This window comes from Neofelis nebulosa, chromosome 7 (assembly GCF_028018385.1).
Source record: "Neofelis nebulosa isolate mNeoNeb1 chromosome 7, mNeoNeb1.pri, whole genome shotgun sequence".
Classification (NCBI taxonomy): domain Eukaryota; kingdom Metazoa; phylum Chordata; class Mammalia; order Carnivora; family Felidae; genus Neofelis; species Neofelis nebulosa.
Genome location: NC_080788.1, coordinates 83,047,664 through 83,071,702, shown reverse-complemented (window position 1 = coordinate 83,071,702; position 24,039 = coordinate 83,047,664). Strand labels below are relative to the sequence as shown.

General features: G+C 38.8%; 1 protein-coding gene across 7 annotated transcripts in view; it reads right to left on the bottom strand.

Annotated features, from left to right (window-relative positions):
* The window catches only part of AKAP6 (A-kinase anchoring protein 6), a 500,699-nt gene that overhangs the window by 237,359 nt on the left and 239,301 nt on the right, over positions 1–24,039 (bottom strand). For all 7 annotated transcript variants that reach the window (XM_058738770.1, XM_058738775.1, XM_058738774.1 and 4 more), the window contains one exon: positions 17,015–17,137. In XM_058738770.1, the coding sequence (XP_058594753.1) occupies positions 17,015–17,137 (123 nt within the window). The remainder of the gene's footprint in view (positions 1–17,014; positions 17,138–24,039) is intronic.

The window sequence follows — 24,039 nt, the reverse complement described above, 5'->3', positions numbered from 1 at the left end:
GTCCTGCCAATTTATTTCCCCAACCTCAACTCTTCCATATTGACTAACACTGCCTTAGATTCAGGCCTTCATATCACTCCTTGCTAGGATGACTTCAACAATCTTTTGTCATGGTCCCTCAAAACTACAGTTATTCCTTATTTGTCACGTGCCTGTCAAGGTGCAGACATTGTCCTAAGCATGCAGGATGTGGCTGTAAATTAGGTGAATATAGCCCCTGGCCGCACAGAGCTCACAGTCTAATGAGGGATGGAAGATGTGCATCTTATAAACAGTCAGTTGCCAGCAATTGTGTCAAGGAGGCCATAATGTAGGTGCTGGTGACAGCACAAACTCTGGAAATGGACAGCCTGGGTTCAAATCTCAGCTCCTCCATCACCCACTGTGTGACTCTGGGCAACCTCTGGGTACACAGCTTCTTCAACTGTAAAAAGGGAGAAATGTTAGTGCCTACTTCATGAGGTTACTGTGGAAAATAAATGCCTTGTTACCACTAGAATAGAGCCTGGCATATGGTAATAGCTCAATAAAACATCTTCTTACACATAATGGCCTGCCCCGAAAACAACTCTGAAAAAGATGCTCCTTCTCTCAAAATCTTCTAATGGTTTCCCAGTGTTGCAGGATAAGGTCTTTTCTCTATCATGACCTATAGGGTCTTCTAGAATCCTAGCCAAGTCTGCTTCTCAGGTCTAATGTCTGCCTTGAAATGTGCCTGAACTGCTTAAAGTTTCCAGCTGACACCAGCCATCTTGCTCCTCTGAGACTCTGGTCTTGCTGCTACTTCTGACGAAGACTGGCAGGGACAGTCCTCCCCTTCCCCTGGTTAAGCCCTGCTCACCCTTTAAGATTTATTTCCGGTGTCAATCTCTTTAGCGAGTTTTCCCTGACTTTCTTCTGTCCTCTGGGCTTCCACATTCTCCTCAGCACCCAAGGTACCTGTGCAGAACTCAAGACTCTACTTACTACAATGTTGGGTAATTATTGGCAATGCATTTGCTTCCCATACATGAGTTCCTCGAGTTCCTTCTCACTCATTTTTGAATCCACAGTGCCCAGGACAGTGCCTGGTACACAGGACACACCTAATGAATGTTCGCAGAACAAATAAAGATTTGTACCAAAAACCTTCCATGTAGCTTTCAAACTGTGTATGGCACTTTGGGAGATACTAGTATAGTCACTCTTCACTTGAAAGTGGTTGATAAATGTCCCTAAATTTTACTCAGTGAACACCATGTAAATGAGCTGTCATGTTCCTTCACTTACAAAATTACTTGCCAATTACACTTAGATGATCCCAGTGTAATTACCATGTAAACTGTACCCTGGCTGAGATAGCCTAAATCATCAATTTAACTTTACCCTCTCATCATATGGTACTTACCATATAATTAAATAAATGGTCAGCCACCACCACAATTGTATATCTCCAACAAAACGAAGTGGCTACATTTGCAACTGATTTATCAGTTATGACAACATGCAACACACCTCCAGGTATAATATCAGAAGCTTAAAAAATGTAAAAGCTCTATGTAATCTTGAGGGAAAAAAATGCCAAGTTTATGATAAAAAATGTAAGCATTATAAAAATTTTGTTTTCCTTAAAAAAAGAAGAAGCACTAAGATATAAAGACAAAAATCCTCATTCTTCCTGAGAAGACTTCCTTCCTAAAACCTCAGATAATAAAAACATTTCCAAGCATTTGAAAGTGAATTTAGCTCTTCAAACAAATCACAATTTCTTTCAAACAAACAGTTGCATTTTCTGTGTGTGTAGAAGGTAAATGTGTTTTACTAAGGTTGACATTCTTTTCTGATAGACTTGCTAATATCTTATGCGAGAATTAGATACATGGGAGAGATCCTAAATGTTGACAGTACCTCTTAGCGAGCAAATTTTCATTTGCTCTTCCGGTTGCCACCTTCACACCTGGCACAGGTGATCACATTGACTTCCTAGCATGGCCACATTAGGCCAAACAAATTCTCAAACAGAGGTTCTGTCTAAAGGGACCAATTGACTTCCAGAATACAGTGCTCTGAGGCTCTGATTGAAAAAGAGGTCAATGCTGGCCCAAATATCCCTCAACCCCCTGCAGTGGAATAATTGATGTGCAGCAGCCCCTACAGATGTGGAGTCACCAAGGTGATGGATGGATGTAAGTATATTATTCACATGTACATCTGCTAATATACAGGTCCCAGTGCAAACACCAAGACTTAAGAATATTATGTGGATTTAGGACAATCCCTGAAGGACTCCAGTTCCATTAAAAATTTGTTTGGCAGCCTGGGGCAGATCTATTCCAACTCCCACATGCTTCGTGCGTTTGAGAGGGGGAACCAAACTGCTTTAAAAATAAATTTAATAAATTTTGTAATGTCAAATCATTAACATCCTGTCTAGTCATTTATTCTTTGTATTTTGAAACAGTAACATTAACCTGTGGAATTTTTTCAAATCTTTCTAATATCTGAGTTAACATTTTTATTTTCCTTGTGTTTTCTGCCAAAGGAAATGAATTATGTCCTGAAAACAGAAGAAAGCATTCCAATTTTTTTCCCTCTATAGGCCTTTCTCTTGTCACAAATATACCAGACAATACCCAGAAAACTCTGTGACCAGAGTCCATTTTGGTTTGGAAATAGTAGAGGAAATAATTTAACTTGCAGACATTCTCAGTTATTGTTTGCTGATTTACAATATTAGTTATAATTTGCTGCCTGTAATGGTTGTAACACTGCTCTTACAAATGTTCATTCATTCCTCCAGCAGATATTTTTAGTACCTATTCTGCACAGGCTGGGTGTCAGAGGAGACAGCAAAGAGACACGCAAGCCGTCCCCTCAAGTAGGTGACAGTCTGGGTGGACGGGAAGAAATCCAACTTCTTCTCATGTCTCCAATGAAAATGCTCATGATTCCCCCGAAATGAACCAAGTATCCTCACATACAACATGTTTATCTGGTCTTCGCAACAATCCTCAGTAGATACGGCAGATCTATTTCAGGCCTGAAGTTCTTACCTTAATATCCCTTATATTGGATAAACTGCTTCAAGGGTCCAAAATTCCATGTCATGCAGTAGGTAAATAGAATGTGCACATGTGTCTCCCCAGGAAGAGATGTGGTAGGTGACAGCACCCTGACTTAGCTGAGTTAGGACATGCGCTGGCTTTTGTCCAGTGTCCAGCAGCCTGCGTTTGAACCCTCATAGTGCAAAGCCAGTCTACAAAATTTCTCTTCAGCCCTTAGTATATCACTGACCTAAACAGGAAGTGTTTAACAAATGTGGTGTTTCCCTGGCATTCTAATTAAAAACAGTCATTACATCCTAAAAAGAGCAATAAACAAAATAATAAATTAGTAAAATGTTTTGCCACCAACAATTTCCAAAATGATGAGAAGTGTTGGGTATCATGGCTCAAGTGCTTAAACCGAGTTCAGTTAAAAGTACATTCCCAGTGTGGAGGTTCCTCAGAAAATTAAAAATAGACCTACCCTATGACCCAGCAATAGCACTGCTAGGAATTTATCCAAGGGATACAGGAGTACTGATGCATAGGGGCACTTGTACCCCAATGTTTATAGCAGCACTCTCAACAATAGCCAAATTATGGAAAGAGCCTAAATGTCCATCAACTGATGAATGGAGAAAGAAATTGTGGTTTATATACACAATGGAATACTACGTGGCAATGAGAAAGAATGAAATATGGCCTTTTGTAGCAACGTGGATGGAACTGGAGAGTGTGATGCTAAGTGAAATAAGCCATACAGAGAAAGACAGATACCATATGTTTTCACTCTTATGTGGATCCTGAGAAACTTAACAGAAACCCATGGGGGAGGGGAAGGAAAAAAAAAAAAGAGGTTAGAGTGGGAGAGAGCCAAAGCATAAGAGACTGTTAAAAACTGAGAACAAACTGAGGGTTGATGGGGGGTGGGAGGGAGGGGAGCGTGGGTGATGGGTATTGAGGAGGGCACCTTTTGGGATGAGCACTGGGTGTTGTATGGAAACCAATTTGACAATAAATTTCATATATTAAAAAAAAAAAAAGTATATTCCCAAGTGCTGTGAGCAATTTGGGACTCTTAACCTGAAAATGGAAGACAATGCTATATGTCTCCTAGAGGTACAGAATTAGTTACACGAGCAAAGGAATGTGGTCCAGGACTTTTTACATGTCCAAAATGAGCCTCCTGTCCCCACACATCTAATTAAAAATGCCTGCATCCTTACAAATTCGCGACAGACTTTTCCATTCCCAAGCCACCAAATGAAGCAACTCAAGGCTGGGAGCTGAGTATTTTAAATCCCCCAAAGAGAAGTAACGCTGCTCCCTACTAAACTCTCAGCTAGTTACCTTAAACTGATGGGAATCAAGGGGAACAAGCAAATGGAACTTCAAAGCTCCTATGAGGCCACCAGCTCTGCTCAGTAAGGCTCAGGGAAGTGGCGGCCAAACTCACACAGCTTGGGCTTTTGAAGTCTAACCGACTATCTCCCATTAGCTGAGCAATACAGCTGCTGCTGTACAGTGGCAGTTGCTGGTCTTGTGAAGCTCTGCTTTCTTAGGCCAGGACTGCCTCTCATCTCAGCAGAGAAAGGTAGCCAGGGAGCAGTGGGCACCAGGAAGTGGGAAAAAGGAAAGCCCATCATCCCTTAACTTCGAGCAGTGAAAAATGGAGCAGACATAGAGACAGGACAGCAAACAAAAGAAAAACAGCTGAATGTATTTTGAGAATTTTTCTTGTATGGCTAAAAGCTCTGTGGGAAGTATATTGTTTTATGTAAATGAAACAAATGAAAACTATTTAATAAAACAATGTAACATGAAGTTCTAAATATAGATGATACATGCATGGAAGTATCTGTGTGGAGATTTTGTTAGCCAGGAACATTAGCAGTTTAATCCAGTCTGTCTTTATAAATAGGGTAATGGCACAGTAAGGAAATAATTTCAAATCTTTCAAAGGTACCAAGATAGAAGCACTGTTTGCAGGATTTGGTGTTTTTGTGCCACCTTGTGGTAGCCACCTCAAATTGCAGGTACCAATCCTAAAATAAACAACTAAGTTCTAGAAGGTGGGCTTTATTTTTGTTGTTGTTGTTATTTATTTTTTTTTTAATTTTTTAAAATTTTTTAATATATGAAATTTACTGTCAAATTGGTTTCCATACAACACCCAGTGCTCATCCCAAAAGGTGCCCTCCTCAATACCCATCACCCACCCTACCCTCCCTCCCACCCCCCATCAACCCTCAGTTTGTTCTCAGTTTTTAACAGTCTCTTATGCTTTGGCTCTCTCCCACTCTAACCTCTTTTTTTTTTCCTTCCCCTCCCCCATGGGTTTCTGTTAAGTTTCTCAGGATCCACGTAAGAGTGAAAACATATGGTATCTGTCTTTCTCTGTATGGCTTATTTCACTTAGCATCACACTCTCCAGTTCCATCCACGTTGCTACAAAAGGCCATATTTCATTCTTTCTCATTGCCACGTAGTATTCCATTGTGTATATAAACCACAATTTCTTTCTCCATTCATCAGTTGATGGACATTTAGGCTCTTTCCATAATTTGGCTATTGTTGAGAGTGCTGCTATAAACATTGGGGTGCAAGTGCCCCTATGCATCAGTACTCCTGTATCCCTTGGATAAATTCCTAGCAGTGCTATTGCTGGGTCATAGGGTAGGTCTATTTTTAATTTTCTAAGGAACCTCCACACTGCTTTCCAGAGCGGCTGCACCAATTTGCATTCCCACCAACAGTGCAAGAGGGTTCCCGTTTCTCCACATCCTCTCCAGCATCTATAGTCTCCTGATTTCTTCATTTTGGCCACTCTGACTGGCGTGAGGTGATATCTGAGTGTGGTTTTGATTTGTATTTCCCTGATAAGGAGCGACGTTGAACATCTTTTCATGTGCCTGTTGGCCATCCGGATGTCTTCTTTAGAGAAGTGTCTATTCATGTTTTCTGCCCATTTCTTCACTGGGTTATTTGTTTTTCGGGTGTGGAGTTTGGTGAGCTCTTTATAGATTTTGGATACTAGCCCTTTGTCCGATGTGTCATTTGCAAATATCTTTTCCCATTCCGTTGGTTGCCTTTTAGTTTTGTTGGTTGTTTCCTTTGCTGTGCAGAAGCTTTTTATCTTCATAAGGTCCCAGTAATTCACTTTTGCTTTTAATTCCCTTGCCTTTGGGGATGTGCCGAGTAAGAGATTGCTACGGCTGAGGTCAGAGAGGTCTTTTCCTGCTTTCTCCTCTAAGGTTTTGATGGTTTCCTGTCTCACATTCAGGTCCTTTATCCATTTTGAGTTTATTTTTGTGAATGGTGTGAGAAAGTGGTCTAGTTTCAACCTTCTGCATTTTGCCGTCCAGTTCTCCCAGCACCATTTGTTAAAGACACTGTCTTTTTTCCACTGGATGTTCTTTCCTGCTTTGTCAAAGATGAGTTGGCCATACGTTTGTGGGTCTAGTTCTGGGGTTTCTATTCTATTCCATTGGTCTATGTGTCTGTTTTTATGCCAATACCATGCTGTCTTGATGATGACAGCTTTGTAGTAGAGGCTAAAGTCTGGGATTGTGATGCCTCCTGCTTTGGTCTTCTTCTTCAAAATTACTTTGGCTATTCGGGGCCTTTTGTGGTTCCATATGAATTTTAGGATTGCTTGTTCTAGTTTCGAGAAGAATGCTGGTGCAATTTTGATTGGGATTGCATTGAATGTGTAGATAGCTTTGGGTAGTATTGACATTTTGACAATATTTATTCTTCCAATCCATGAGCAGGGAATGTCTTTCCATTTCTTTATATCTTCTTCAATTACCTGCATAAGCTTTCTATAGTTTTCAGCATACAGATCTTTTACATCTTTGGTTAGATTTATTCCTAGGTATTTTATGCTTCTTGGTGCAATTGTGAATGGGATCAGTTTCTTTATTTGTCTTTCTGTTGCTTCATTGTTAGTGTATAAGAATGCAACTGATTTCTGTTCATTGATTTTGTATCCTGCAACTTTGCTGAATTCATGTATCAGTTCTAGCAGACTTTTGGTGGAGTCTATCGGATTTTCCATGTATAATATCATGTCATCTGCAAAAAGCGAAAGCTTGACTTCATCTTTGCCAATTTTGATGCCTTTGATTTCCTTTTGTTGTCTGATTGATGATGCTAGAACTTCCAGCACTATATTAAACAACAGCGGTGAGAGTGGGCATCCCTGTCGTGTTCCTGATCTCAGGGAAAAAGCTCTCAGTTTTTCCCCATTGAGGATGATGTTAGCTGTGGGCTTTTCATAAATGGCTTTTATGATGTTTAAGTATGTTCCTTCTATCCCGACTTTCTCCAGGGTTTTTATTAAGAAAGGGTGCTGGATTTTGTCAAAGGCCTTTTCTGCATCGATTGACAGGATCATATGGTTCTTCTCTTTTTTTTTTGTTAATGTGATGTATCACGTTGATCGATTTGCGAATGTTGAACCAGCCCTGCATCCCAGGAATGAATCCCGCTTGATCATGGTGAATAATTCTTTTTATATGCTGTTGAATTCGATTTGCTAGTATCTTATTGAGAATTTTTGCATCCATATTCATCAGGGATACTGGCCTGTAGTTCTCTTTTTTTACTGGTCTCTGTCTGGTTTAGGAATCAAAGTAATACTGGCTTCATAGAATGAGTCTGGAAGTTTTCCTTCCCTTTCTATTTCTTGGAATAGCTTGAGAAGGATAGGTATTATCTCTACTTTAAACGTCTGGTAGTACTCCCCTGGGAAGCCATCTGGTCCTGGACTCTTATTTGTTGGGAGATTTTTGATAACCGATTCAATTTCTTCGCTGGTTATGGGTCTGTTCAAGCTTTCTATTTCCTCCTGATTGAGTTTTGGAAGAGTGTGGGTGTTTAGGAATTTGTCCATTTCTTCCAGGTTGTCCAATTTGTTGGCATATAATTTTTCATAGTATTCCCTGATAATTGTTTGTATCTCTGAGGGATTGGTTGTAATAATTCCATTTTCATTCATGATTTTATCTATTTGGGTCATCTCCCTTTTCTTTTTGAGAAGCCTGGCTAGAGGTTTGTCAATTTTGTTTATTTTTTCAAAAAACCAACTCTTGGTTTCGTTGATCTGCTCTACAATTTTTTTAGATTCTATATTGTTTATTTCTGCTCTGATCTTTATTATTTCTCTTCTTCTGCTGGGTTTAGGCTGCCTTTGCTGTTCTGCTTCTATTTCCTTTCAGTGTGCTGTTAGATTTTGTATTTGGGATTTTTCTTGTTTCTTGAGATAGGCCTGGATTGCAATGTATTTTCCTCTCAGGACTGCCTTCGCTGCGTCCCAAAGCGTTTGGATTGTTGTATTTTCATTTTCGTTTGTTTCCATATATTTTTTTAATTTCTTCTCTAATTGCCTGGTTGACCCACTCATTCGTTAGTAGGGTGTTGTTTAACCTCCATGCTTTTGGAGGTTTTCCAGACTTTTTCCTGTAGTTGATTTCAAGCTTCATAGCATTGTGGTCTCAAAGTATGCATGGTATAATTTCAATTCTTGTAAACTTATGAAGGGCTGTTTTGTGACCCAGTATGTGATCTATCTTGGAGAATGTTCCATGTGCACTCGAGAAGAAAGTATATTCTGTTGCTTTGGGATGAAGAGTTCTAAATATATCTGTCAAGTCCATCTGATCCAATGTATCATTCAGGGCCCTTGTTTCTTTATTGACTGTGTGTCTAGATGATCTATCCATTTCTGTAAGTGGGGTGTTAAAGTCCCCTGCAATGACCACATTCTTATCAATAAGGTTGCTTATGTTTATGAGTAATTGTTTTATATATCTGGGGGCTCCGGTATTCGGCGCATAGACATTTATAATTGTTAGCTCTTCCTGATGGATAGACCCTGTAATTATTATATAATGCCCTTCTTCATCTCTTGTTACAGCCTTTAATTTAAAGTCTAGTTTGTCTGATATAAGTATGGCTACTCCAGCTTTCTTTGGCTTCCAGTAGCATGATAAATAGTTCTCCATCCCCTCACTCTCAATCTAAAGGTGTCCTCAGATCTAAAATGAGTCTCTTGTAGACAGCAAATAGATGGGTCTTGTTTTTTTATCCATTCTGATACCCTATGTCTTTTGGTTGGCGCATTTAATCCATTTACATTCAGCGTTATTATAGAAAGATACGGGTTTAGAGTCCTTGTGATGTCTGTATGTTTTATGCTTGTAGTGATGTCTCTGGTACTTTGTCTCACAGGATCCCCCTTAGGATCTCTTGTAGGGCTGGTTTCGTGGTGACAAATTCCTTCAGTTTTTGTTTGTTTGGGAAGACCTTTATCTCTCCTTCTATTCTAAATGACAGACTTGCTGGATAAAGGATTCTCGGCTGCATATTTTTTCTGTTTAGCACACTGAAGATATCATGCCAAGCCTTTCTGGCCTGCCTAGTTTCAAAGGAGAGATCAGTCACGAGTCTTATAGGTCTCCCTTTATATGTGAGGGCAAGAAGGTGGGCTTTAAAAGCTACCCCTATAAACACAGACTCAACCTCTGTATACACATCAACATGGACCCTACCACTTTTCCAGACCTATGGCAAAAGCTTCCCCAAGAGTATGGAAGACTCTCATCACATGGGTGGCCTGAGCTGCTGCTGTAGACAGACACTAAGGGGCCAACAAGAAGACTTCCAACTAATTAAAAAAAACAAAAAACAAAAAACTGAATGTTCATTGCAGTATTATTTGTAAAAGCATAAATAAGGAGGCAACTTAAATGGCCATGATGATGGGAATGATTAAATAAATTGTGGTACATCCACACAATAAAATATTAAGGAGTTGCTAAAATGAAAATGTGTAGTAGATCTTCATGTACTGACAGAAGGATGACTGTGATATCTTTAGGCACAAAAAGCAAGTCATTCAACAGTATGTATAATATGAATTTTAAAAATTCTTAAAATGTATGCACTGTTACATAAAGAGGTCCAGAAGAATATAGAACAAACTGTTTATGTGGGTTATCTAAGGGAGGGTAAGACTTTTTACTTTTATTTTTATGCTCTTTTATATGGCTTGAATTTTCTCCAGTGAATATAATGTTTTTCTCCAACTAGAGTGCAATAATATCAGCAGTTGCATGAAAGTCCACCTTCAGCACATGCCCCTGATGGTCAATGAGTTCTTGTAACATCTGCCCCCTCTTTCCCATGTAAAAACTCCTCGTAATGTTCACATTCTCTGGTTTCACACACCCCCAGAAGCATAGAGATTCAGTCCCACTCCACACAGAGAAGCTTCCTGCCAATTTCTACACTCTGCAATACATTCAAGTCTTGGTCAGATTTCTGTCAGCTGTGGGGTATCAGGCCTTGCTGTGGTGTTCTTGAGGATATTATGGGAGACTAGGGAAAAATGAAATAGACATTGGCAATGAAGTTTCTAACTATTCAAGAGACAGCATCAAAAAGAGAACTCTGATCCTTCCCCTTCTCATTAATCTATCCCCTCTCCTCTGTTCTTACCTAAGTCCCACCTGACCTTAACTCACATCCTCTCCAGGTTTCTCATGGCTTGTACATGACTTACTCCATGCATTCTACAAAAGCTTCCCTGATCTTAGGTTTGTTCCACCCATGCCTAGGTAAGCAAGCTCCCTGGAATACACTGGTCTTTCCAGGACTGGAATCTGAACATGCTTTTGCCATGGGTAGAGAGACCTGTTGCATGCTTATCAGCCTGGCTTTGAGGTCTGCCAAAGCCTGGATTCCTCAAACTGTTGAGATATCCGGGTTCTTCTGGAACAGAATTCCAAAAACAGTATATTTTTAACACACTTTCTATTCACATCACAGACCAGGGACTCATTTCCTTAATATATACAAAGGTCCCATAAATCTTGAAGCAAAAAACCAATGACCCAACAGAAAAAATAGGCTAAGAATATGAACAGTTTTCAGAAAAGAAACACAAATGACTCCTAAAAATATGAAGAGGTACTCAACTCCACTTATAATACAAGAAATACAAACTAAACTACAATGAGTTGCCATTTGTAACTATCAAAGGAACAAAGATCAAGCAATGTGATAACATACTTCAATATCAAGGATGTGCAGATAGGGTGTTCTCATGCCTTGCTGAGTATAAATTGGTACAATCTCTATCAAGGACAATTTGGCAAGACATAAAAATTTTAAATGTGCAAAACTTTGACCCAGAAATTTCATATGTAAGATATTTATTCTAAGGATATACTTAAAACAATACAAGATGATGAATATCCAAGGATATGCACTGAAGCACTGTTTAAAATTTTTAAAAAGACTGCAAACAACCTATGTTTTCATCAATAAAGAACTGGCTAAATGAATTATGGCATATTCATAAATGGAACATTATGCAGCCATTCAAAAGCATAAAGTAGTTCTACATTTATTGATTTTGAATTATTGTTAGCATAAACCAAGGGACCATAGTTAAGTACACATATGCATTTGTTTTCAGATACCATGACTAACTCTGAAAGACTATAAAGAAACAAGTAACACTGGTTGCCTCAGAGCAAGAGAATTGGTAACTGGGTGAACAGAGGTAGGAGGCTTACTTTTGACTTTCTACTTTTTTACTAGCTTCTTTTATTTACCTTTAGAATTTTGTGTTATATTCATATATTAGTAAGTAAAAAAAATCACATTAAAGAAATTGATAATGTTGTCTGCACTAGCTTATCTTTCAAATATTATACTCAAATACATTTTCTATTATCCCCATAGATATTTTCTCTCTAAGCCATGGACCTCATCCAGTTAATCTATGTCAAACTGACCCTAACCTAATGGAATTTACATTTGATTCATGTCATTCTCCTGTTTTAAAATAAAATCAAACTGTCACTTAGTCCCTTTGCTCCCAAAGAAATGTTCAATCCAATAAAAAGACACTCAGTCTCCTTCACCATCTGACCATCAACCTCAACCTGGTTCTCAGCCACATGACATGGTTCACCACACCTTCCTTACTTGCCAATAAAATTTCCTTCCATCTCTTCTCCTCCCCTCTCTATCCAGCAAATCATGTATGTCCTGTGAGGTCTACATCCAATTACTTCTTTGAGCCTTCGTTACTCTCAGGAAGGACCAATGAAACTTCTCTCTGTGCTCCTAAGAGTACTTTGTGTCTCCTGCAAGAAGTTGACTGATCAAAATTATATTACATTTATCAGAGTGTTTGTGTGGCTTAGTCAATTAAGCGTGTGACTCTTGATCTCGGCTCAGGTCATGATCTCATGGTTTGTGAGATCAAGCCTTGCATCAGGCTCTGTGCTATGCTGACAGCACAGAGCCTGCTTGGAATTGTCTCTCCCTGCCCCTCCCACTATTGCCCATGTGCACATACACACACTCTCTCTCTCTCTCTCTCTCTCAAAATAAATAAACTTTAAAAAATTATATTACATTTATCATTTATGGCTCTATAGATGACTACATTTTATCTATGGTCATGTCCCTCAGATTGCAAAACCCTGGGAGGAAGAAGCCAAACTCATTCATCATGTATTCCTGGTACCTACATAACTTCCTGGCACTCACAGGTGCTTGATATACATGAACTCATCACCACCATTTCCCCCATGTTTTTGCATCCATCAAACTGAATGAAGAATATTGTTTCTCTAATGCTATTTCTATGTGGTTGGCTAATGTTTGCCCAACATGACATGGTACCACCTATGCAAATTTATCTCCCAAGTTTAATACAGGCTCTGTGCTTAGTTCTTTGTCCTAACTCTTACACAGCTATCTGGGGTCAGCTAGACTTTGCTTTCTCCAACTAGATATCTGATTGGCTGTATACTGAAAAATCTATTGGCCTGTTTTCCTACAATTGGTTTCATATGATATGGTGCCCATTTGGTGAATTAGGCATACATAAAAACCACTTGGGAGATCAGAATTATGTTTTCAGAAGCAAATGGACATGAAATGAAATCTCTAGAGGGAGAAGTTGCTGTCCTTCTCTGCTGCTTTACTCTTAAGCACGCTAAGATATTATAAATTATCTTAAAGGAAAAAATCTAAATAGTCTGCCCAGAACTATTTATGATTCTTCTATTTGTGATCCATCCAGTCAAATGTAGCTTTTGGTAACTTCTGTTTCTTAAGCCATTAAAAAGAGGTGATAAGAGAAACAGCCTAAAGGTCCAAAATCTGTCGATGAAGATTTATGTGATAAATCTCTATAATGGAATATTGCTCAGCAATCAAAATGAATAAACAGTTGAAATATGTAACATCCAAATAAGTATGCTGGGTGAAACAAACCAAAGTATGCTGGGTGAAAAAATAACCAGATGAATGGGAGTGGGAGGGGGAGAGAGAGAGAGAGAGAGAGAGAAGGAGAGAGAGAGAGGGAGAGAAGGAGAGGGAGAGAGAGAGGAGACGAGAATAAAAAGAGAGAGGACACACATTGTTTGACTTCTTTTATGTGAAATTCTAGAAAGTGCAAAATAATCTTCATAATAACAGAAAGCATATCAGTGATTGCTTAGGGGTTAGGGAAAGGCCAGGAGGGAAAGGAGGAAGGAATTACAAAGGGTCAGGAGGAAGCTTTTGGAGGTGATGGATATGTTCAGTATCTCGGTTGTGAGGATAGTTTTATGGGTGCATACATTTGTCAGTTTGTTGAAACTTGTAGGCATATGTATTTTAAATACATACAATTTATTACATGTCAATTATACTCCAATAAAGTTCTTTAAAAAAAAGTTGACAGAGGTGAAGAAGAAGGGAATCTGTCCAAAAACATATGTATACAATACTGTTTTGAAAGTGATTTTCAAAGAAGAGGGATGTTCACTACTTGCAGAATACCTTTCCAGAATGACATTTTCCTGAGAATGTCATTTTCAAGGAAGACAGGAATTGTATTTTTGAAAGGAGCAGCCAGGTTGCAAGCAGATGATTAATTATCATGGAAAATCATTGATGTATCATCGCAATTTCACAGTATTTCTTACAGTTAAAATAAAGCTCTTTCATATCTCTCATAAAGGTATTGTGAAGCTTTAATTGATTTGTGTTGGTAAAAACCCTTGGTTACCGTCATGGAAAATAATTGAATTAAACATCAAAATATAAATGTACAACTTTTGTTATTGTTTTTATGTTTGTTTTTCTTTACAATGATCATTGCAGGGTGCCAACTATTCTAACACATGATTAAACCGGGGAAGACACTGGACTCAAGAGCTTGCACATCTGCTGATTTAATGTTAAATTATAGAATCTATAAAGGTGTTTAAAGAAACCTGTATCGCTATCTCTACATCCTGGATAATCTTGCAAATACCACGGGCCCACTCATTAAGGAATACTAATGACTTACACAAGCTGAATTCAAGGATATAAATCTCTGGGCTTACTTGTATACTTTCTTACTTGTATATATTTTTTGCCTTCTTTTGAAAAGAATAACTTAATATTAACTCAGCACCACAGTAAGGAAATACAATAAAAAATATAAATGACAGTATCGATCAGGAGGACAATGTAGACATTGTCCTCAGGGACACAGAGTAACTCAGGGTTTGTTTGAAAGACATTTAAACAACAGGCTGTATCTAGAGTAACAGACACTGCACTCAGCACAGCGGTGACTCAGTAAGTGTCCTTAAGTATCACTGGTGATCCATGCACACTAAGTCATCAGTAACTGTTGGCCAGGATTGCTCATAATTTCGCAAGTCAAAATTGTGACTATGACTTAAGACTCACTGAGCAGAGCTGGAGAACACAGCCCCTCACTATTTGCAAAGCAGAGATAAAGAAGATGTTCCTATGTTATCTCTATCCCAACCAATATAATTAGACATGATAGTAGAGAAAACTCATTTCAAGAAAGTGTTGATCATTAGGCAACAAAAAAATTATTCTTTAAGAGCTAAACATTTTAAGGAGGACTCCTTGCTGTGGATCTAATGTAGAGTGTAAAGAGGATGATGGGGCTCATGTTTTGGATGAGACTGTCACTATAAGGCAGGTACACATACGTGCAATTCATTATGGTCAGCTGCTAAGAGTTTTGCAACTTATTAAGGCTACAATACAGTAGTCACAAGCTACATGTGGCAATTTACATTTAAATCAAGTGAGTTAGAATTAAAAATTCATTTCTTCAGTTGCTCTAGTCACATTTCAAGCAGTCAGCAGATACATGTGGTGAGTGGCTCCCATGTTGGACAGTGCAACCTTGAATATTCCATTCTTACAGAAAGTTCTAGCAGATAGTTTAGGGCTAGAATGAGGCTGAGGCCAACAAAGGGATGCTAAGGAAGGAACTCTGTAATGGGGACTTGAGAATGATGAGAGTGCATTGGTTACAAAGAGGCCATGTTGCTCAATTCCTGAAGAGAGGGGGAGACCCTGGTTCATACTCTTCTAGCCTGGCTTTCAATAAATAGCCTAGAGTTAAAGCACTTTGTATGTCCCCATGCCCTCTGGGACCTCAAAAACTAAATGTGTGTTTTCCATAAAATATTAAATCAAGAGAAATTAAGACAGCACACTTAATGTGAAATAAAGTTCATATACTCCTGTTTAAACACAGATTAGAATTTCTGTCAGAACAATGCCAGTGAAAAGTTGACATTCTAATTAATACAATTTACATTATAAAGCACTGAATATCTTTATCTTGCTATTATGAAATGCCCTCTTTAAAAAAAAAAAAATCAAGGCTCTACTCAACAGGGAATTGAGTACCAAGGGCAATATTTAAAAACCCATGTACAAGAGAGGTGGTTGGGGTCACTGGCATTTTTACACACAATCAACCCAGGTCTCTAAAAATGGAAGCAATACACTCATCCTCTTAAACATAGTTTTGTGTCTTTTATCATCCACAAAGCTATTTTCATGCAGCAATAGGATTTTGAGTCTGTTTTACTTGCAATGACATAAAACATACTGCAAAACACAAACACCAAAAGACTAAAACATCCTCTTTCTCTTTCCCCTCTTTCCCCCTCTCACCTCCCTCTTTGTCATTCTCTCATTTAACATCACAGGGAATGTTCTGGAACCCTGTGAACTCACGCATAGGTAGGACTCCCACACAATGTTTATTCAATCCAAATTCTGAGTGTGTAAGAGGGGCAGAAAATCAACCCCACAGTTGGGTACCCAAGGATTCGTGTTCATTGCCTTTGTCAATTTTATACTATCGGTGAAAGGAATAAAGATGAGATCCTTAAAGCTTGAATTTTCATTTCCTATGACAACGTGCTTTTTCTTCATGCTTTATCACACTCCACTACTTGGTTTCCACCCCTTCATAATTGATATCGGCCATTTGAAGCATTCAGTAAAAACCTCATGAGGTTCATCAAATGTCCCCCAGTCTATAATTCTTGCTTCTAACATATTCAGAAGCATATTCATCCAAGTATTTTCCACTTCCCCTCCATGGTTTTCCCTGTGCACAGGGACGGGTGTAATGACAGTTGTATTAATTATATGCTGAAAAACCCACATAGCAGCAAAAATGATGGAGATCATCATTTTAAATATTTTATTAAAATAACCCAGTGTAGAACAGATAATGTAGACCCTCTTGATAATGAGAGGTTCATTAATTTTACAAGAATTCTAGAAAGCTTAGAATGGTCATCAAAATTATCTCTTTCATTTATTTATTTTTTAAGACGAGGAAAGCCTTCAATCATAGCTTTAGAGAACAAGGGTCTAGTATATTTTCTAAGGTATTTTTAAGTTAATTACTCACCTTCCTGGAAAAGTTTTGAAAAAAATAGCTTGAAATATGGAGGATTTAGATTTCATAATATATTGAAATGCCTGTAAATTTTCAGCTTCTGTAGTTTGCCCCATTAAAACTTGGTTTCATTAGCATATAATGTCTTGTGATAAATAAAAATGATATTCCCCATAAACAAATAAGCTGTGCATTAAAATCCTCCCATTACTAACAGCAAAAGCAACTCAGTTTTGCCTACCAAGTGTGTCTCCAGGTACAGTTTAAGGCCATCCGTCTCTGCTTTAGGGGGTGTCCAATTCTCAGTGGTTTCCATGGCTTCATTTAACCATTGAATGAATTCATCCAGCTTGTTTACAAACCCCTTGACACACAAAAAGGGAAGGGGGAAGAAAAGGACAAGAAAAGCATGTTAGCTGGTCATTTCTTTAGGCAATTTAAAAAATCCCAAACGTCATCAATGGTAAAAATTGATACCACTGGACTCCCATTCTGGTTCCACACTGTAAATGGAATTTCCATGATTCCCAGCACTGAAATCTATCAAAATGGAAAGAAATTGTGCATGACTCCCTCTCAGTTTTTCCCTAGGAACATTTTTTTCTGAGGAATTTGGATTGGATTGTCAGATGTCTTCGTAAAGATGTCTTCAAATCATCAAAACATTTCTGGTGTCTGACAAGTGCCCCCAAAGCAAAAAATCAGGTCAGGCCTGCTAGGAACACTCACTGGATTTGGGGGATAAAAGCATTCCCGTAAAGGTGGTGTTCTTTACTCAGAAGCCTATGGAGTTGAGTTGCCTTAACTGAACTACATATCTATTTTTAAATCACATAAGTGTTTAAAGGGATTTGGATGAGTTCTACTGACAGCCCAACTGTCTGTGCCTGAGCATGGGTTCTAAGAAGCAAGGAAGGGTAGAGGAGGTGGGATCAGTGAACAAAAACATAAACACCTGACTGGGTGTGTCCTGCACATAAAGAAATATTCTTGGCTAGGAAGCACAAATCACAGTAATCTTGCAATTTTTCAAATAGTGGTTATAAAAATTTATTGACCTTTTAAAAGAACACATCTGTAGAAACGGAAAATATTTTGAAAAAATGAAAGCCCAGCTATGAACCTAGAGGAAAGAAATGGGGCTGGGCGCCTGTTTTCTGTGTCTAGGTAAACAGCACCACCTGGAGGTCGAAAGGAGCAAGGACAGGCTTCTACATTTGTACTCACTGAAATGGCTTGGAGTGCTATTTCTCTTATTAAACGGTTTAACCCGTTCTTCAGATTTGCCTTTTGATTAATTTTGGTTAATATTTTTAATGCTTCACTTAGGATATCCTGAGACTAAATTAAGATAGGTGAAAATTCATTTTCTTTATCATGCTTCTCAGAAGCTAGGCTTTGTTTTTTTTCTTTTTCAATGTTTATTTTTGAGAGAAAGAAACAGAGTGTGAGTGGGGGAAGAGCAGAAGGAGAGAGAGAGAGAGACAGAATCAGAAACAGGCTCCAGGCTCTAGGCGGTCAGCACAGAGCCTGGCACGGGGCTCAAACTTGGGACCAGAGAGATCATGACCTAGGCTGAAGTAGGAGGCTTAACTGACTGAGCCACCGAGATGCCCCAAAGCTAGGCTTTGTTATTAAAGTTTCTCCTGAATGATAGTTTAAGATTTATAACCCCTTAATTCTAGCAGTTGATTGGCCTCAAAATGATTGTTAGGAAATGAGAAAATGGGACTGAGAAGGATGGTAAAGAGGAAGACAGACAAGTAACACTCAGAAACACATTTCTGTCTGTGAAAGGTTGATAGAGAAGAGCTGTGGTCATCGGTACACCTGGAGTCCATCAGATTGTCCCACGATACTCTGGTACTGCTGTCAGCCTGTGCAGAGCTCAGCCAATCATCCCACATGGTAGTGTATCTATCCCATGTTTCGAAAAGCTACCCAAAGCTTTCCCTATTTTATCCCTATTGTGCAAAGGTCAAACGATAATCACACTCATCCTTTTGAAAACCTACCCTAATCAAGTTGTTTTGGTAAAGCCAATAAAAAATATCATATTGGAGTCATCTTAATTAGAAGCTAAGGCCTATGCATTTGCAATGGACAGAGCTGGGAACCAGAAGGTTGTTTAACATGCCTCATGTCCTGGCCTCCAACCCCAAATTAATGACCTCACTGAGACTTCCTCTGGTCATCACTCAGAAGTGTTTCTTCCAGGTGAGGTGAAAATGTGTCCAACAGGGATAGTTTCATGAATGTCAAATAATGCACTCCCCTACCAAATGCATTTTTCTGATGATCCACCCAATGGTAGGAATCCATGCCAAGTAATTCTTTTTGCCCTTTCTCATAGATTGAGGGTATCAGTTTGTCTGCTCTTTCTCTTTTTCTACATTTCCATAAATTTGAGAGTTGCTTTGTTTTTCATTTCCTTTCAAATACTCGAGCCTTTTAACACAGATGTTACTTTAGGCTCCCTGTTTTCAGTCGAGCCTCCCACCTGTTTTAAACATCACTCCCCAAATCCCTCTTTCTGGTAGAATGCCTACAACTCGGAATACATAAGAAATTCTTATCAGACTTGATGATTACCATAGATCCCTACAGATATGTACAGTAAATCTGTGAGCAGAAAAAATGGTAGAGTGCATTAGAACTGATGTCCTAATTCTTCATGCTCTCATAATTAAATTCTATGAAAAATTAAGATATTCTTTGTTGGCCAAGTGGACTTACTGAAACATCTACAGAGCCTCATCAGAATACCAGAGTCTAGATGGTTGATAATTGTGAGATGAAATAGTACTTTATATCATTAAATAGTACTTACTACTGAATTTGGACTTGAGTTGTTTTATCTGCAAATTGGTCTGGGGAGAACATTAAGTCAGGAAGAAAATTATTTTGGAAAGAACTGATTAAATCCAAGAAGACAAATAGTAAAAGATGTTATTTGAAATATGACCAGTTATATACTATTCATTATCTTCTCTTCCTCCAAAAGACAAGCAAACAAAATATGTGTATATGTGATTGCATGGGTACTTCATCACAAAAGGTTGGTCATAGCCAAACAGTATTGAACAATGTGTGACAGATTTCCTAACAGAACCATGATTACAGAGTTAGCTGAAATCCATAAGGTGCAGATTAGGCAAACTCATGAGACCCAGGTGAAACTTTCTGGATGATCTTTCTGCATAGCCTAGCCAGAGAACAAAACCAAAGTTGTCTGATACAGATGAAACAGGTCCTTTTCAAGGCTTCTCTCTGGGTTTCCTCTGAATTATATCCCTACCTCACCAATTTTCATTTGTTGCACATTTTCTCAACTCTTTTCTTGCCAGTGCTTAAAAGTTCCATCCATCGCAACAGAAATCCAGAGAATCCCTGCAATCTTATAATAAAATGCTAAACACTTCTTCCACTTAGGGAGCTCTTAGCTTTCCACCTCCCCTCCTGCGAGTATGTGTAGCCACAAAAACATAAACAGAAATCATAAAGGCAGATGAAAGTGAAATCCATCCAATCCTTGATACCTTTGTCACTTGCTGTTTCTCCACCTCTCCCAGCCTCTTTATGTGTGTGCTTTTCCAGTGTACTGTGTAATGGACAGTATACTGTGTACTATCCCCATATCATGATATGCTCTTCTTAGAAAGACCAGCTAAGTGCCACTCAGTATATCGAACCAGGCATGCAATGTGCAGGAGAATTCACATTTGGATGTATGCAGGGAATATCTGATGCTAATTTTCAGAAGCTCTGTAGAGTCCTTGTGGTGTGAATAAAGGAAAATGAGGTTACATAAAAAACCACAGGGGAAAATACAAAATTTTATTTATTTTATCATGAGGATCAAATCCTAGTATAACAAATACTGGGCACTCATTCACTTTTTTTAACTAATATTTATTAAGTGCCTACACTGTATAAAGCACACCTCTGGACATTGTTGAGAATAAAAAGATAAACATCATTGAGGCACAAATTTCAGCAGAACTTAAAGCATGAGTAAACACTTGCCTACTCAATTCAACTAATTTTAATAGTTAAAAAATTTTTACCACCAATAAAGAGTTGAAACACTCTCCTGGATGGTTCTGTGAAATATATTCTGCCTGTATCACAATTCTGTCTGTATCCAAATTTGTTCTTATTCTTATTATGTGACCCACCTCTGTTTGTTTCTCTAATATTTTGAGTTCATACTTACTTATTCTGAGAGTCCAAGATGACTATAAAACCAGATTTTCTTCGTGACACAATCCAATGCTGCCATCGCACTATATAAAAGCACATCTTACGCACATTCAACTCATTGCTACAGGCTGAATTACAAACTTCTGAAAGGCCACATTTCAGCCTTCATTGTTCAAACTCCTGTTGATGTATCTTATCTGCTTCGTCTCTCTCCTTTTTCTACCACGAGTTTCCTTATTGTCCATTTCCATTACGCTTCTCTGACTCCTGACAAGCTCTCCAGGAGAGCACTGAGTGTGACTCAGTCCACAGGCACCAATCCTCCCAGGCCACCCCCCTTGATTATATCCTTTTGTATAGGTCCCTTGGCATATTCATATCTGACACATGTTTTGAGAGTCTGTATACTCTTCACTAGAGTCAAGCCAGGATTCAACACCCAGAAGAAACCCTGGCCATCCAATGTGAGAGGAAACAGAAAGCAGTTAGACTTGTTACCACCAGTTGAAAAGCACATTTCACACTTCCAAATCATTTGCATTTTAAAAGTTCCTTAATGAAGTGCTTCTTAAAAATCTTACTTTTAAACTTTCTAAAGCATCAATCTTTTTAAAGACTAAGCAGCAAAAAGTGTGTGCAAATGTACACTTTCAGATTTGAAGATCATATTCACAAGGAAAATTTACACTCAAGTCTTGCACATAGCTACACCCTCATGACAGATTAAGAATGCCCATTATTGGGGCGCCTGGATGGCTCAGTCAGTTGAGCATCCAACTTTGGCTCAGGTCATGATTTCACAGTTCATGGCTTTAAGCCCCACATTGGGCTCTGTGCTGACAGCTCAGAACCTGGAGCCTGCTTCGGATTCTGTGTCTCCCTCTCTCTCCCTCCCTTCCCCACTCACATTCTCTCTCTCTCTCAAAAATAAACATTAAAAAAACGTTTTTAAAGAATGCCCATTATTTGTTTTATGTCCCTACCTGTTTCTCTCTACCACAAACCTAGTTTGGTTAAATAAAACCTGTGGAGGTGATTACTGTTGCCCTCCAGCAAGCCTGTCATGTGGAGCAGGAATAAAAAGGGAGAGCCTTCCTGGGTGCCAGGTATGGGACCAGAAGATAGCAATACAGTATAAAACGAGACATAGTCTCCGCCTTATGGTGTTGTAAGCCTAGCAGGTAATTTTTCTTTATAGAATTACATAATTTTTAGACCAAATTGATATTGAAACCTATTTCTCTTAAAGGGGAAAGGGGAGTATATACGACAGGAGATGCTGTGTTGTTACACATCTGTGGAGTGGTCCTGATTCTGGTCATTTTACAGATGAGGAAACTGAGGGTCAAAGAAGGTGAGTGACTTCCAATGGCAGAGTTGGGACCTGACCCCACATTTCACTCCGAAGTCTATTTCTCTAGCCCCACCACACTGACCTCTAACAATAGTACTCTCAGAGACATGTCACGGGACCCAGATGAAAGGGAAGCAACAATTCTTCCCAGCCTCACAGTCTTGGCACTGAGGCAAAATTCTCTAAACTTCCAGTGCTTCCACCTTCACATTCACTATTTTCTGTTAATTTTTCTGAAAGGAGGGAGGTCTTTGATGAGGCTAGATGCTTAACAAGGAACACACACCTTTTGTCTGTTTGTTTGCAAGCAAAAATCACTGTAAATTTCACTTGTAACTCATGGAAAATTTCAACCAAACATGCAGGCAGTTACATGCTGCAATTAGCCCATTTTATCACTGCCTCAATTATAGATGAATCTGATATACTTTAATCATGAGAAGAAGGCCCTTGGTTCTCAGGAGTTCAGCCAAGGACTTCAACTGCTAATTAATTTTTGTTGTTTGTTGTTTTATTGTGTGTGTGTGTGTGTGTGTGTGTGTGTGTGTCACCAGAAAGATTCTCATTTCTCAGTGGACAATGAAATCAAGCATGATGTCTGACCTCGTCTAGATCAAATTAGCTGCGTTCAGATAGAGATCTGAAGAGCATCACAAAAGTAAACTATTTTCACTATATTTATGAAAAAATTGTTCAGTCTCTATTGTTGAATCTTGTAAACATTTATTAAAAAGTATTTACCTTTTTCTTAGTATTCCAAGATTCAAAGATTCACTGAATGATCTCATCTGAATGATGCTAGCTGAAACAGTATGTAACCTTCAAACTGCCCTCACTGTGTGCCAAGACCTTTTAAAAGTATTTTATATCCATTAGATCGTTTGAGTTTCATAAAGACCTTGTGAGGTAGGTAGTATTGTGACTTGTTTTACAGGTGAGAAGACTGAGGCCCTGAGAGGTGAGACCTGTCCAGTGCCATATGGCCAGAAGATAGTGGATTCAGAACCTGAATCCAGAGAGCCTCACTGGCACCACAGGAAATCGTGAGAGGCCAACTGATCTAACAATTTATCTAAGTCCCTGGCAGAAATTGGAAATTGAAAAACACTTAAATGAGGATTAATCATGAGGGTAGAAGAGGTTATATTAAAAGAGAAGAAAAACCACCCCCATCATGAACCAGTATGGATATTATTAAGAGAACAGTTGCTACAACCAGACAAAACTGAATTTGATTCCAGGCTCCATCCACCTCTTACTACCATCATAAACCAAATGAGCTACCTAATGTCGCTGAATCTCAACTTCCTCATCTGTAAGATAGGGACAGCAGTTTCCATCTTGGGTTTACATGAGGATTTCAAAAAAATGTATATATTTTAAGGCCTGATGTAAAACTAGGGCTTGATAAATGATTTTTAAAAACCATTCCTAATTAACAAGTTCTAATTTGATCTTTTATCTAATTCACTCAAAAAGCTTTGATTATTCACTAAGTGTGCAGCACGGTGCTAGGCCACAGGGGAGATGGATCAGAAAAGTCCCCCCACAGCCATGAGGTGAGAGGAGAGGGAGCACCGAGGCTCTGGGCATGCAGAGGAGGGCGTGACTTCTGTCTCAGATCATCAGATGAGACAATGTGGAAGGAGAAACCTCTAAACCTGTAAGTTAGTATGGATTCCCCTATCTCCTTATTCCATCAGTAGGTC